The 15,313-nt window shown below is 37.1% G+C and overlaps 1 protein-coding gene across 2 annotated transcripts in view; it reads right to left on the bottom strand.

Moving 5' to 3' along the window:
- CFH (complement factor H) overlaps positions 1-7,638 on the bottom strand; it is a 28,268-nt gene extending 20,630 nt beyond the window's left edge. For both annotated transcript variants that reach the window (XM_071565414.1, XM_071565415.1), the window contains exons 1-4: positions 7,468-7,638; positions 3,738-3,923; positions 1,834-1,939; positions 1,449-1,525 (exon numbers count right to left, since the gene is read on the bottom strand). In XM_071565414.1, the coding sequence (XP_071421515.1) occupies positions 1,449-1,525; positions 1,834-1,939; positions 3,738-3,923; positions 7,468-7,528 (430 nt within the window). In that variant the 5' untranslated portion in view covers positions 7,529-7,638. The remainder of the gene's footprint in view (positions 1-1,448; positions 1,526-1,833; positions 1,940-3,737; positions 3,924-7,467) is intronic.
- Between the last annotated feature and the right edge of the window lie 7,675 nt (positions 7,639-15,313).

The following is a 15,313-nucleotide window of genomic DNA, read 5'->3' as shown; positions in this document are numbered from 1 at the left end:
ACTGAACTATGTGACCTCCTGAGGTCTCACACACAATCTAAATTATCCTATGAGCCTGTGCATTCCATGGATGGTCAGATGAGCCATATAAGGCCATTAAAATTTGTCAAAATTGGTAGACTTGTTTTAGAGCTGTGCCAAACTGAATTTGCTATGGACAGATACCCACCCGGAAATGTGCTGCATTACAGGCTGACTACAACAGTTCAGCTATCAACTAAAATCCTAGCTGTGGGTATGAGAAAATTATATCACTAAAGTCAAAGAACACAGTGTCAGCCATTTATTTAGACTTCTGGTATTTCCCAGTTTTGTACCTGCAGAAAAAGGAAGAATTTACATGTCATCAAATGTTTCTTATTAAGGGGGGAAATTGCTACAGAAGTTCATTCTTAAATGTTCACATAGATATCGCTGAGCAGGGAAAAATGTGGCTTCTGTTTTGTCTACCAAAGCTCCCACTTCTCTTTGACAGCATTCACCATCTTATAAGTCATCTGCCTTTTCTGTGAGCTCATATTCTGTCTTCTAGGTTCCTCACATTTAAGACATTATACAAATACTTTCTTTCATAGGCAATCATATTTCAGTGAAAACTCAATCATGAAAGAAATATCCATCTTATAGGAGGACTTTGAAATTGCAGTATCTTGGTGACACATGACAAAAAATGCTGGAAACCCTGGCTCTATACTGTATGCCTACATTTGGGGATGTATCTAAACCCAAGGAAATGTCAGAACACAGACAATCAACTCCAGACAAGAGAAAGATATCTACTTTCATTTGTGATTCATTACTTAGGGACCCTTTCCTGGTATCAGATGCTTAACCTAAAGAAAAATGTCACTTCTGCCCACATATAATTTTAACTGGTCTATTGTAATACATCATCAAAGATCAGGGAAGCATCATCTGAGCCAACCAGTCTTGATGTCTGAGTCTCTCTTGTTCTCAGTCTTACAGACTGAACATCTGTCACAGTATGCTAATAGGGAAAAGAACTTGTAACAAAATCTTAATTGTTAGGATATTCATGAGGGTGGAGGAGCAAACTAGCTGGAAACACACATGCCTCCTTCAAACTCCTTTGAAGTGCAGCATCCCAGCTATCTTTGAAACCAAGTTTTGCAAGCCACTACTCCATCTTCAGGTGAGGCAGAGCTATAAATCAGTCTGGAAGTGACAGGACTCCATTGCACGAATGGTTTTTAACATAAAACTGATTGCACTGAACTGGCTGAGCAGTCACTGGAAGAGCCTCACTGCTGCCTCACCTGAATTTAAACAAATGTGAATTAATACCAGTAAATGATCACAGACCAGTTCCAGATAGTATCAGACAGATGCTATCTAGAGGCAGTGTGATAGAGAATTAAATGCAATTTAATTACTCAATTTAAAATCATTAAATAAATTAATTAAGTAGAGAATAAAACTCCATTTACCTTCACAGTGAGGGATGTCATTGCTCCATCCATCTGCCTGACACTCACGGTAATTTCTTTGGCTGAGCATCTGGTATCTTACCCAATAAAAAGTAAAAATTGTTAAAATACATTTTCATTATGTGATAGAAATAACAGTGCTGCTGTTCTTGAAGCAAAGGAAGTAGGTTTGAGATGTTGCAGCACATAATAACCAAAATATGACAAATCTGAGGTTTTTGACCTGCAAGTTTCCTACTTATTTCCTTTTAACTGCATATTGGAAAATATAAGATAAAATCAGAAAGTAGGATGATGGAATTAGCAAGAAGAGAACAAACTTATAACTGAAACTATAATTAACAGCTTATGTTAATTCTCATACATTGAATTAAACAAGTATTACCCATCGTTACATCTGTACTCAACTCTGGCACCAAACACAAATTCACTTCCAGTGGTAAGTTCAAAGTAACCAAACTCAGTATCTCCAGGGTGCCCACAGGGCTTATCTGGTCAAAAAAAAAAAAAAAAAAGAAGAAGAAAATGAAGAAGAAAATAATCCATACTTACATTATATATAGGAATGTGAAAATGTGGAAGATGGTGATTTTCCAGGAATTACTAGTGAGTCAAGGCCCTTCAAAAATTCAAAAATGCTCAGCATCACTTTGATTAACATCCCACTTTTTCATTACTATTTTCCATAAGAACATATTGGAGTATGCATGTGTTCATTAAAAAAACAAAACAAAAAATCCAAAAAAATCCCAAAACCAAAAATCCCCACAAACCCCCAAATCAGCAGGTTTTATTCCTTTAAAAAGGTTGAGTTCCTCTTAAGTTATAGGACATATTTATGGAAACTTTTTATGCAATTTGTGACATAAACATGTCCAAAGCTTCTGCTAGAGAATCCATCCATGACTGGAAATGAAATCTGATGGGAATTGTGCTGTGTAAAGAGGGGTGATCTTAAGCCACAGGAGTATTTTGGTCGTTAGCGCTTTTTGCTCAAAATTCCCCATAGGACATTCCTAATTCTTTACCCTGGAGCCCAAAAGAATGGCAGAGATGAACATACCATCCCTCTCATTCATCCCCTTTTGATGTTATAATATGGACTGCAAAATAAACTGCACAGCTAAAACCTGTCAATCCCTCTCTGAAGTCTTTCCTGGTGCTGTTCATCAAGGCAATTTCATTTCTTAGGGCATATCACCATGCTTGATTTTTTTCCAACGAAGAGGTCTTTGAGTAGGATCTAAAGCCACTCTAGTGGGATTCAGAGGAAATGGAAAACTCCTGATCAATTTTACTCTTCGTGGCCTACCCTGGAAAGGGAACGTATTCCACCAGGCTGTGGCAGAGCATCTCTTCTTGCTTCCCACCTCCTCCCTGCCGGTGGCAGTAGCTGCTCACTGGGTGGCAGTATTTGCTAAAACATGGTACTAAAAACTATATCAAATTTTGTAAAAACTGAGACGGTGACTAAATAAAAAATGCAAAACCAGCTAGTAGCAGCTTTCTTAATTCTTACTCATGATTTGTATTAGTCTCTGTTTGAATGGCACTGGGCACTTAAATTTATATTATCAAACCAAACATTTATATTTTACTAGTAGAAATTTTGTATGCTAGATATGTAGGAAAAATCCCTCATGTTTCTAAAATTACTTTGTGTTTAAAACTCAGTTATTACAGAAAAAGAAGTATGGGCTGACTAACCTAATAAACCAACTTCTTCACTAATGAATTCTAAATGAGGTTGTGAGATACTTCTAAGTTCCTAGCACAGCACACTTGAGATAATAAATTGCAGCTCTCATCCTAATTGTGAATTACAGATTAAAAAAAAGTCAGGGAAAAATAATACCCCACTTCCAAGAAATTATATTGCTCATAGAAATAGCTGAGTAAACAGTCTCTTGACTGCATTCAGAAGCCAGGTTAGTGCTTTATTCTGCTTAGGCTGTAAACTTCATCTGCATTAGACATTTAATAAAATTTTGGAAACAATCTCTAAGAATTTAGTAACTAATCTTAATAACGTAAATTGGGTTAACAAGGCTGGCCTAGAGTAAAATATTCTATTAAAAAAAAACAACAAACAAAAACCAAACCCTTGATCTGGAAAAAAGGAACATAAAAAAAGTTTCCTTATGCATACATACTTTTTAGGATGGTATTTTAAAGATTGCAGAAATAAGTTACAGGTAAAGATACAATGACAATTTCACGTTGATGTCACTGACAAGGAATGTGAGCTGCAAGGTCAAATGTTTGCACATATTTTGTGTAAATACTCACTTCTGCATTCTACCCCTGGGGGCTTCTGCTGCCATGCTCCATCAACGCACTCAAACATAATCCGTCCAAGTTTCATATATCCAGGTCGACAACTGTACGTTACTTGAGTACCATGAGCATAGGGAGGTTTGTCCCATCTTTTAGTAGGCACTTCCTTAATCCTCCTAGGAGGAGGTTCTTCACAAGCTAAAAGTTTTAAATAAAAACATTGGTGACTGAAGAACATGCTAAAAACACCAAAATAAATTTTCTATAGTAAAATGTAGCAGGAAATCCTGTGGACATTTGTAATCAAACCAACATATATTTTCTACTTAATCAGTACAAAATAAGAAACTGCCAAGAATCCACATTTTGTGGCAATATGAGTAGACCTTTAGAAGGACATGAAAACAGCCAAGTGCCAAGAAACCATACAGGACAGTGATGATTCATGAAACAGATTTTAGTTACAAAGACTGAGATGAGATTAGTGCCCTGGTTCTAGCCACTGACACCTCCTACCATTCCATCTGCAGGAACCGTTCCATGCCTGTCCTTCCATTTCCACAGAGAACAACTCTGGAGAGTTTCCTTTCCAACTGTTTGCTTCTCCAACCACCATCTTCTTTACTGACATTAATTTCATGTGTCATTTGATCAAATTCTCTCAAATCTCCTCTCACCTTTAATTGTCTAAACTTTCTCTCCAAGCTCAAATCACCTGATATTCCAAAACTTTTTTCCTCTTGTCCATGGGATTATGAACTACAACAAATGAGCCTAAATTAATCTTATTAAGAAGTTCCTATGATTTTGTTAAGAAACAATTTTTTCATTGTTTACAATAATTGAACTAATTTCAGTGACTAATTTTCAGTGCCAGAGTGACTGAAAGGTACTCCTTTTAAAGGCTGAAGCTTTACCCAGAGTAACAGAGTCTGAACAGTCCAGGCAAACTAAACACAAAGAAGTTCTGTTTTACATCTGTGAAAGGTGAGAATTCATCAAGAAGAAACAAAACAACCCCTGAGAAATAAAGCCTTGGAAAAGAAATTAAATCTCTGTACTGAATATAAATGGGAAGAGAAATATCCACCAGGGAATGAAATTCCTTAGTGAGTACATTAATTACCCAGCAGAGACCTGGCACAGAAGTCCTCTCACAGGCCACGGCTTTGAGAAAGCAGCAGTACTCTCACTGAAGAAAATAGGACTACAGAAAAAGTATGTAGGATCTTCCCTCATGTAAGGGATGTGAAGTTCCAGCTTACTGAACTATACTGCAGAGATCACAACCACAGATTAGGTAGCCTGGATTTCTAATACAAAACCAGCAGGATGAACACTCATTCTTCCACATGAAAACGTGGAAAGTGAATTTTGCTTGAGTTGTACAAAGCACTCACTTTTTGTGTTTCAGTAAGGGAAGTACCTACCAAATTAGAGGCATAATTCTATAAAATTGTTTAAAAATGAGAAGAAAAGATTTGTTTCAAGAAAACAATGTAGCATTTTAAGGGTTCCGTGTGGCACTTTGACAATATAAAGAAAATAATGTTAGTTGTGAGATCCAATAGCCCTAGTTTGGCTATTTTAAGTAGCCAGAACACTTACACAAGCTTTGGCAACACTGCTGAGTGCGAAAGGATGAGTGTGCTCACACATTCATGTTTATTCCAACCACTTTAATAAGTATGCTCCTTCCTATGAATAATTACATCTGAATGAAAACTATTGCTTCTATGCACTAGAGGGTACTACCCTTCTATAAAAAAGGTAGTAGGAACTTACACTATTCTTAGCAAGATTAAGACACATTTACTTCCTAATATTTTTGCAAAATGAAGTAATTATCAAATTGAACAGAAATTCTCTAGTTAAGTTTCCCAACTTTGCAACAATGAGAAAAGGAAGTTTTCTAATTCCATATATTTTTCATCAGACCTCATTTGAATTAGCACTTCCAGTTAGCGAGCTGAGAAATCATACTGAAATCTAAGGTCTAAAAAAATAGGCTGAGTACAGGGATAGCTTCTCTACTCTGTTCCTCTTTTACTTCTGAGTTGTGTAATTTTTATTCTCGATTGTGCAGGATGGGGCCTCTTAACATCTCCTTGTTTACAATTTAAATAAAACCAACATGAAAGATAGTCATAGTTTCCTCATCATTAATAAGCAATGTTTCCTTCTGGGTTTTCTATCAACTCCCTCTGATTGTTCTTTCCCACTCCTTCCCTGATATTGGTAGTGCATGTCACCATCAAGTGTCAATATATATACACACACACACACACACACACATATTTCTACTACGATTAATTATTGTTTATTTTAAAATGCTTTTTCTTAGTAGCTTGAGATGAAGAAATCTACTGACAGGATGTACTTCAAAACTATATGATTTACATCATGCACTCACCATCTGTACTCACCAATACTGAAAAGGCTTTATTTTCCTTATTTGAAAGCATGCACTAAATGCATACCTTCAAATCCTCTAGTGAGAGACTAGGAGATCTGGAATAATTCATTCAGCATTTACATGGGACTTGATCTCAGCTAGAAATAGCTCAAGCTGCTTCCCTGCCATCATTGAGCTGGTAGCAACTTCCACAAAGTCAAGCACAAACTACAAACCCAAGTAGAAGTGTTTTTCAGTCCTTGTGCAAAACCCAAGCTCTTGGAACAATTCACACAGACTTTCAATATGAAGCCTGCACTAAGAATCCTACAGGACCCGTGGTAATAGTTGTCCTGGATAAATCAAATTTTGCTATATGCAGATTCCTTAGCAAACTCCGTGACCTGAAGAAAGCACTGTGAAAACATACTGCAAATTCAGGCAAAGTTTCAGTTCAAATTCCAGGACTTCTCTGGGCTTCTTTGCAACCAAATTAGACTATTAGTTGCTTTGAGGCAGTATTTATTATAAGGGTATTTCATTAAGATAAGACATTTCTTTAATTTCCTGATTTTTTCAATTTTTCAAAGTAACATCCATTGGATTGTTTTCATTAATAAGGTCTTCATAATCTTTGACCAAAATTAAAAACAGCCTGAACCACGGAAGGACACACAATATCCAAACCATACAGCACCCTTTCTTCATCAGTCTATGCAAAGGAACCCAAATAGGAAGTAAAAAAAGGAGAAATTACTAAGGATAGATTAAATAATATAAAAACAAATAAAGAAAAATAAATTGAATAGAGAAACAGAAAACACCACAGGCTTGTGAAAAGGTACACAGAATTCTAGCTACCTCTTTAAACATGTATGAAGTATACTTGTATACATTTATCTCATTTTGTTGACTAAAACCAGTTTCTCAGGCAAGACATACTTTTATAAGCTTATTCAGTCAATTTGTAATTATTTGTATTTCTCAGATCATCTCACAGATTATTCCAGACAGAAAGAAATACACACTCATGGAATGTTTTCTATTTTAGTCTACCAATTGTTTACCAGTTTTAGATGTTAGAATAATTAACAAACATAACTAATAAAAGTTATCTGGCTCTGGTTTATGGTAAGATTAACCATTAAAAAAGTAGGACATCAGATTAGAAACAGCAGTAGTTATCCAAATAAATATGTGAAATAAGCACCGCCAGAAAAAAAAATCTGTTACTGTTGTCAGAAGTTCCTTAAAAAGGTTTACAATGCCTTCACATACTGTTTTAATTACCATCTTCACATACCCTTTAAGAAAGGGGTTTGGTTATTTTTTCCCATTAAAGCTTACCTCTTTCTGCAGTACAATGCATCCAACATAAAAGCAGAGCTGCATAGCCCAGGAACAACATTCTAGAGATTCACAAACTCATCCAAACACATTCAGTATTGTTCCCTACCTTTTTTGATTACTGTCTGTTATTTCCACTCCTATTTTACTCACTGACTGGTGCAGGGACTGACCTTGCAAAGCATTTATACTCTGATTTCAGCAGTCACTTCCCCTAAACCTCTTGCAACACACAAGTGCTTCTTTTTTTTTTCCTCTTTTATTTATTTTTTTCCCTTCTCAAAACCTTGCTAAATGAATAAATAAATACAAGCCTGGCAATTTAGGTTGACACATTCCTTTCCTGTGATCTGCTTGTTTTTACATCATACTTCTCTTTTCTATCTCCTATATACTCTTTCTTTTGGTATCTAAAAGCAGTTGAACAAATAAATTATTTTTCGATCCTTTGAGTGTTTTATGTTTAGTTAGAAAACAAATTCACACTAAGTGTGTGCAAAATGAACTTTTCTACACATATAATTCAAGATCTATGTGGAAAACAATCAAAATAAAAAGCAGACAAAAATAAAGTGACTCAATGTTCACTCACTGGTTCTTATATAAGAAAATGACTGCCCAGAGCAAAGGAAATGTACTTGATCAAACTCTTGATTAAATAAGGCTAGGTGATGTTGAAGCACTTGTTTCAGTATCACAGGAGAAATTATAAGCCAGAGAAGATGTGAATAAATTGTAAGATAGATAATGAGATTTCCAAAGAGAAGTATAAAGATTATGCAAAAAGAACTATATGGCAAACTGCGCTAACAGAGGAACTTCTTGTGGATTCACATAAACAGTCTTATTATTAGTTGTATGAAATGTCTTGGCTTTATAAGTGCACTCCATTGGAAATGCAGATCATAATAAGAGAATTATTTGAGGCTGAGAATTAAGGAACCAAAAAACATAATACTATAAAGTGCTCACAGGAGATGGACATAAAACAGCTGCAGACCCTGTACCCCATAGTGGTGATACCCAACTGGCACAGAGCATACACAGATCGAACTTGTACGTGCTCCCAAAACCACTTAATTTATCCTTAAAACTACCAGCTTAGTAAGTGTACTGCTATAGGATGAAAGTAGTATGTCTACACTCAAATCATATCTGAATTCCAAAGCATTAAAAATTCTTCTCTTCTAAAAACGGAGCTGGAATTATTTTCTTTTTAACCTGGGCTGTGTCTTCAGTCACCAATTCTAAGACATGGTCTTGGTGAAAATTGGCATTCAGCTGTTTCAGCCACAAGAACTCTTCAAAGAGTACAATATCTCTTTCTTTCCCTCCCCCTTTCCTAGACAGATGACCCAGATGTGGAGAATGATCTCTCACCCTGCTCCATGACCCTGTGATGATTGATCTGCATCCATTTCGCAGCTACTGATATATACCTGACCACTGATATGATATTTTTTGCATGTGTGAAACTTGAACTACAAGAAACATCTTCTCATAGAACTTCAGCACCCAAATCTATAGATCCTTTTTTCCCTGTGGCACAGAATCCTGTGCTGCTGTAGACAGATGTGCTCTAACAGCACCAGGACAGCCCCACTAGTCCTGCTGCACCAATCTTACCATGCTACCATAGGTGCCTGTATTTGTATGCCTCTGTCCCTTGGGCTGCTGAGTGCAGCACCCTGAAGTGGGGAGGAAGTTAGGGTGGTTTAACCTTACCTGTCACAGCAGCACTACCAACTGCTTCTCAAAGGTATCAGCAACACTGCTGCTTTCCAATTCCTTAACTGGTATGGGAAGCTCAGAGAGCTGGCAAAACATTGAAACAAAGTGTAAAAAGGCTTGGATTCCAACCCAGAGACAGTGGCTCAAACCAATTAGCTGTAAAAATCCATGCTGCAGGCTTGGGTTCTATAATTTCTGAAATTTTATATGTTGTATCTTCTGATGTCATGAAACTATAACTCCTTTGGTCTTGTCAAACTGCTTTTGGGTTATTAAATCACTTGCCAAATAATTATGGGCTTGAAACACAGTCCAAGATAACTTCAGCTACAGCTGAAGCAAAACTGGAATTGAAATGGCACCATAAAATTTCTGGGCTGCTCTCTACAAATACAGGCAATGCTAAAGCTGAAAGCTGAAGATAGCATCAGCACACAAAAGCAGATAGATAAAACTCCTATGAATAAATTTAAGCTGAAAATTAGAAGACTCAGCCTAGTGAAGGTTTGAAGCAATATTTTTATAGACATAGCGCAGGTCTATGCAAAGAAACCATCTTCAAGCACAAAGCAAGGAACCAGACACAGTCTCTTCCAATCTTGTATCTGTGATCTTCTGACATCATTGATTAAACTTACCCTAACCAAACGGAAATAAAATCAGGAACTTAAACTTTCTTTCCTTCCCCACCTCTTCGATGGTGTTTTTAATTGTATCTGACTTTGTTTAGTCAGCTCCAGCCTCTAACAAAACAGGGCATATGCAAACAGTGCCTGAGGAGCTCTAAGGCAGGCACAAAAAAAAGCCATCTCTAGGGGTACCCTTATTTTCTATGCATAGGAAAGGCACAAACATCTAACTAGTTATGCTGCCAAAGATGGCTGGATTTTATCTAAGGAAGCAAAGCTATTGCTTTGAGAACCAGTGTGACCACATCCAAATATTGCTGTAGACACAGCCAAAGAGCCAAAATATCACCACATATTCCCTGTACGAGAAAAACTGCATGTCAACATATGTATGTATGGCTCAGCTTCGTGAACAAAGATTTGGGAAGGGCTCTCCCCACATGGGTGTGCCCTTCAAGCCTGCGCAGTGGATTTTTTAGGTGAGGCACAGCGTGTGCAGAACTGGCCCCACCCTTTAACTCCTAAGGTTCATCTGCCACAGCCAAGCGAGCTTGAACAGTGACAGTGAAGTCCTCAGGACATTTCAACATATAAGATCATGGGAAAGTACAGGTTGGAAGTGACCTCAGGAAGTTATCTTGTCCAAAACTTCTGCACAATGTAGACTCAGTACGAGGTCAGAATAAGTTGCTCAAGTTTTTATTCATTCCTTGCTCAATGTAGAGGCTTATCATGAAAATTCAGAGTGCTTATTTAAACCTGAATAACTTAGAGAACAGTGTTTGAAGCCATTTTGTGTTAGGAAGACAGATCAGAGGAAGTCAGTGTATTCCATAGGGAATTAATGATTACTAGGAATAGAAGCTTAATTAGCCACTGCTGAAGTAGCATCTCTGACCAGTATAATTTCAGCATGTCCTAACAGCATACTTCCTGTCCCACTTCAGTTTACTGATATCACTAGAGCCTGCAGAATTCTAGAACCAGTCACTGCTTTGCCCAACAATCTTCATGAAAATGTCCTATCCCGCTGTATTAATAGTGAGATTATCTTTTCATCATCAACATTTGTCTCTTCTCCCAGTGGCACACAAGTTCTGTAAATCATAATGACATTTCACATCTTGTGATATCTACAATCACAACGTAAAGTATGACAGGGAAAAACTGCACAGTTTACTTATTTTAAACCAAATCACAATCAGACTGGTTTATTGATTTATTAACAGGACGTAATTAACTGGCAATCAGATATATTCAGAATATATTCAGGTTCAGTATCAGCAATAAAACAGATAAGGCACTGTTAATAGACAAAATGCTAACAAACACAAAACAAATTTCTAAAGATCCTTTCTTCACTAACCCCTCAAAACTCTAATCATGCACGCAAATTTGGGTACCACTCATGTGTGGCTACACATACAATCTATCTCTCACCCACACCTCCAGTAGGAGATTTGGGTTCCCAGCTTGTACTTGTGCCACACCTTACAACCTGCCCAGGCACACGGTGGGGAGAAGGCACCGCACAAGGAATACACACACCCAGGTGTGAGTCCCTACCTCTTGCACCTGCACGGTCACTGCCCAAGCTGCATGAAGGCGGCTTGCAGGGTCAGACAAGGAGGATGCTCTGCCTGGCAGAGACAGACTTTTTGATGCCAGCAAATGAATATACAATGAACACTGTCAAACCCACCTCCTCTTGTTTTGACTGCTGGCCCTGTTCCCACTGTCCTTCCTCCTGTTACAAAGTTTCATTTGTCCCATACATTTATTTCCAAATTGGCACGTCCCTTATTTCAGAACTCACTGTGTAAACTCCCTGGTTACTGTTTAACTGAGATGATGGTTGCCATCCCCTTTATTAGGATCTGCTGTGGCATATGCACTCTGAGATAGTTTTGGAGGCTTGAACTTACATTCCTGTCTTAAGAGCTGTTACTGTTCAGGCCATTTTACCAAGGATGGGCCATGTGAGCACCTTTGCAAACAGAAAAAAAAAATTAGGAATTTGAATATTCCTTCTGCTTCTTCTGTAAATTAGGTAACAGTATGCATTCAGGTAGGGTTTTGCAACAATGACATACATCCAATTCTAAAAGTATTTCTAAACCCACTTCTGATTACCCGTGTTGAAGTACCATCTCATTCTCCTGCCTTGGTACACTGTACTCAAAAGTGAAGCGAAAATTACTTGAAAAGGTGTTCTCCTATATAAAAGCAGCTGTCAGTATCTCTGGTTTTAAATGAAGTCCTCCTACTCGCAGCCAAGTGGTGATTTACTGGAAGGCAATTCAGAGGTTATCACCATTTCCCACCACCTCACTCTCCCCTGACGCAGTGCTGCTATTCCTCTTGTTCCCACAGTTCCTTTCCAGGTCACCACAGATGTCAGAGGACTGTGCTGCACCAGTATCATAGGTGGCCCTGAAGTATATGTTGTTCCTTTTTGGATCTGTGCTGTGATGGCTCAGCATATAAGAATAAAAGGATCAGGTCATATTGTGAGCCCTGTGTCTGAATAAAGATTGTGCTTGCAGTACAGTCATGCTCACTGAGCTATGGAAAACATGCCCTCTACTTACCACCATGTCAGTTTAATTAGATACATGGTGAAAAAAACAAAACCACATCCCTGCCTTGTTTTTTTTTCTTTTTTTTTTTTTTTAATGCTTTCAGAGGAATTATCAAATTTGAAATCCCTCACATTTCTCCTTCTGCCCTACCTTTGCAGCTTTACAGTGACCTTAAAACTCAGTTCTCACTTTGGGCTATTTCAGTCTGTTACTGTTTCTGAATCACTATCAAACGTTTCATGCCAGCAGAACAGTCTGCTACTGCACAGCCATTTAAAAAGTAGGCATCAAATGGAAAGATAGGAAGAATCCAAGAACAATTTTCCCTCTGAAGTCTAAATAATTTCAAACATTACAGTAGTGTACTCTGAAAGGTATATCTGGCAGTAAATTATACAGATATGCAAAGTACACAACAGAAAGTAAATAGGATCAATAAAGATTTAAATGTATGCAAGAACAGCAAAAAGGTACATAAGAATAGTAAATTTGCTTAGAAATAAATAGTTCTTTTAGGAAAAAACCCAAACAACATGGAACAGTCTGAAGTTTGAGCTGCTGCTTGTAGAAAATTATGATTACCAAGTTTTTTAAAGTTTCATCATGTATTGGTAGTATTCCCCCAAAGGCTGTGCTGTCTTAAAGGACAGTTAAAGTTACAACAAGCTATTGCTGTTACTGGTCCAGCACACAACCCAGCCATGCAGCAAAGAGGTGATCTAAGCATTCCCTTCTGCAGAAATACTCCAAAAACTTATTGGAAAACATAGGTATGATTTATACTATGGTAATACTCAGATCCCACACCCAGACACTAGTATAAGATTCAGAATGAACCAAAAATGGCCCTTATCCCTAACAGTGAAGAATTCAGTAAGATGTACCAAATAAACATTTAAACTAACAAACAGAAATGCAAAACCCCCAATAAGCCCATGTTGACCTACCTCTCTAAGAGGTTCTTTTTGAGAAAAGGATGTGAAAGAGAAGAGTGAGATTGCAGTAACAATTTCTTTGCAACAAGAGAGAAGGAAGAAAATGATGATGCTTTCAAATTACAATGTGTGTGGACAGATGATATTAGGGAAAGATGCAAGACAAGTAATCATCTGAATAGGAAATGACACAAAAGAATAAGACAAAGTCCAGGGAGTTGTTTGAATTGAAATGGATATAAATAGTTCAATCTTTGATCTAACAGATTTGGTGTTATGGTCACAAACATGAAGAAGGTAAAAAAAGGTTGTCCTTATCCAACAGTAAAATGATGGATCTAAGAAATTGTACATTAGATCATATGAAGTAAATGTACAAGAACTAGATATTGTGGATGTAAGAATCTAAAAGTACAGTCTCAAAGTACTGGGGGCTCTATAAATGGGGTACTGCTCAGCAACATCCCTTTGCTTTCCATCAACCTCAAGAAACACAAATACTGGGTGAAGGTAAAACAGAAGGCTGTATGACTTAAAGGTAATTTTGCCCTCTTCCAACACAATACCCACTTAGGCATCACGGCCTAGGTCCATCACTAAGTATTATCAGTGCACAGTGGTGAAATATGTGCTTTGTAGACATATATTTTAAAAAGTTGAAATTGCAGTCAATGAGCTTAAAAGCATTGAGACATCCACTTTAGTCTTTAGTTCTATACTCCACACCACTAAATATCAATTTTGTACCATGGTAGGTAAAGAGTGAGAGTATTGAAAATACACCTCTTACCAGTTTTTGCTCTTGGTTTGGTTTAGCCTCACAGATCCAATCAGGTTGCAGGGTGCTGTGACTCACAGTCTAACACGCCTGATTTTTGTCCATTAAGGCATCTATATCCCGTCCTCGAGGTCTGAGATTGCTTCTGCAGTTGATAGTCTGAAAGCCAGAGGGAAAAAAGCTACTAACAAATTTCTTTTAAAAAATTTAAAAATGTTGTTTTCTAACTGAGGACTATACCTTTTTTAATACTGAAATTGTTTTCTGATATAAAGAATATTTACTAGTAAGAACATTTATTAGTAAGGACTCTTCAGAATTTCATCTAGGTACATTTTAACAGATACAGACATTATACTTTTTTTCTACTAGAAACTCCACCTTTGAAGATTCTTTTGGAAGTGAAATTGCAGCTAAAGTGAATCAAATATCGTTTAAGTGCAGTTTACTAATTTAATCCCCAAATCATTTAACTGTGAATTCTGAGTCCCTAAATATTCTATTCAGCTGTCAAGACTGCAGAACTGCCTCATGCACTTCCAGTGCTGTCAGTACTCTAGCCCCTAGATCTATAGTCCCAAACCCAAAGGCACACAGACACAGTCAAGTGAGAACTGATAAACTTGCAGCATTCCAAAATTTCCTAATGGTAACCTAATCATACATATACTTCCTAATTATTAAAAATAAATAATAATAATTTAAAAAAATTAAAAAAAGAGAAGCTGGGAAAAAGTCTTAAAATTAGCTTGAGTTGTATTTATCTTTTAGCCAATCAGTTTTTCAGTCTGCCTAACCCTTTACTAGCACCAACAGACAAATAAAAAATAAACATCTAGACTCTGCAAAGAAGGCATTTCCACTTACCATTTTTCTCTGCAGACTAGACTACTCCTTACAGTAAGTGTTGTTGTGTATGTCTGCTGAGTGAGTTAACTGAATGCCATTCAGACAGTATCAGACTTTCTTCCTTGAAAGGACAATGAGTTCAAGTTACTCATATTACCGAACTGTTTAAAAGGATTTAGTATGAATTTTCTTCATAAATGCCTCATTCTTCTTCACCTTTTGTTTAAAAATTTATATTTACCCATGTCCCTTGTTAATTCAACCATAACCTCTTAGTAAGGTTTAGGAGAATAAAAACAATGGTTGGGATGATAAGCTTAACAGCCAGGGATGACAAGTCTC

Source organism: Pithys albifrons, chromosome 10 (assembly GCF_047495875.1).
Source record: "Pithys albifrons albifrons isolate INPA30051 chromosome 10, PitAlb_v1, whole genome shotgun sequence".
Lineage (NCBI taxonomy): Eukaryota > Metazoa > Chordata > Aves > Passeriformes > Thamnophilidae > Pithys > Pithys albifrons.
This window is presented reverse-complemented; position numbering and strand designations above follow the sequence as displayed.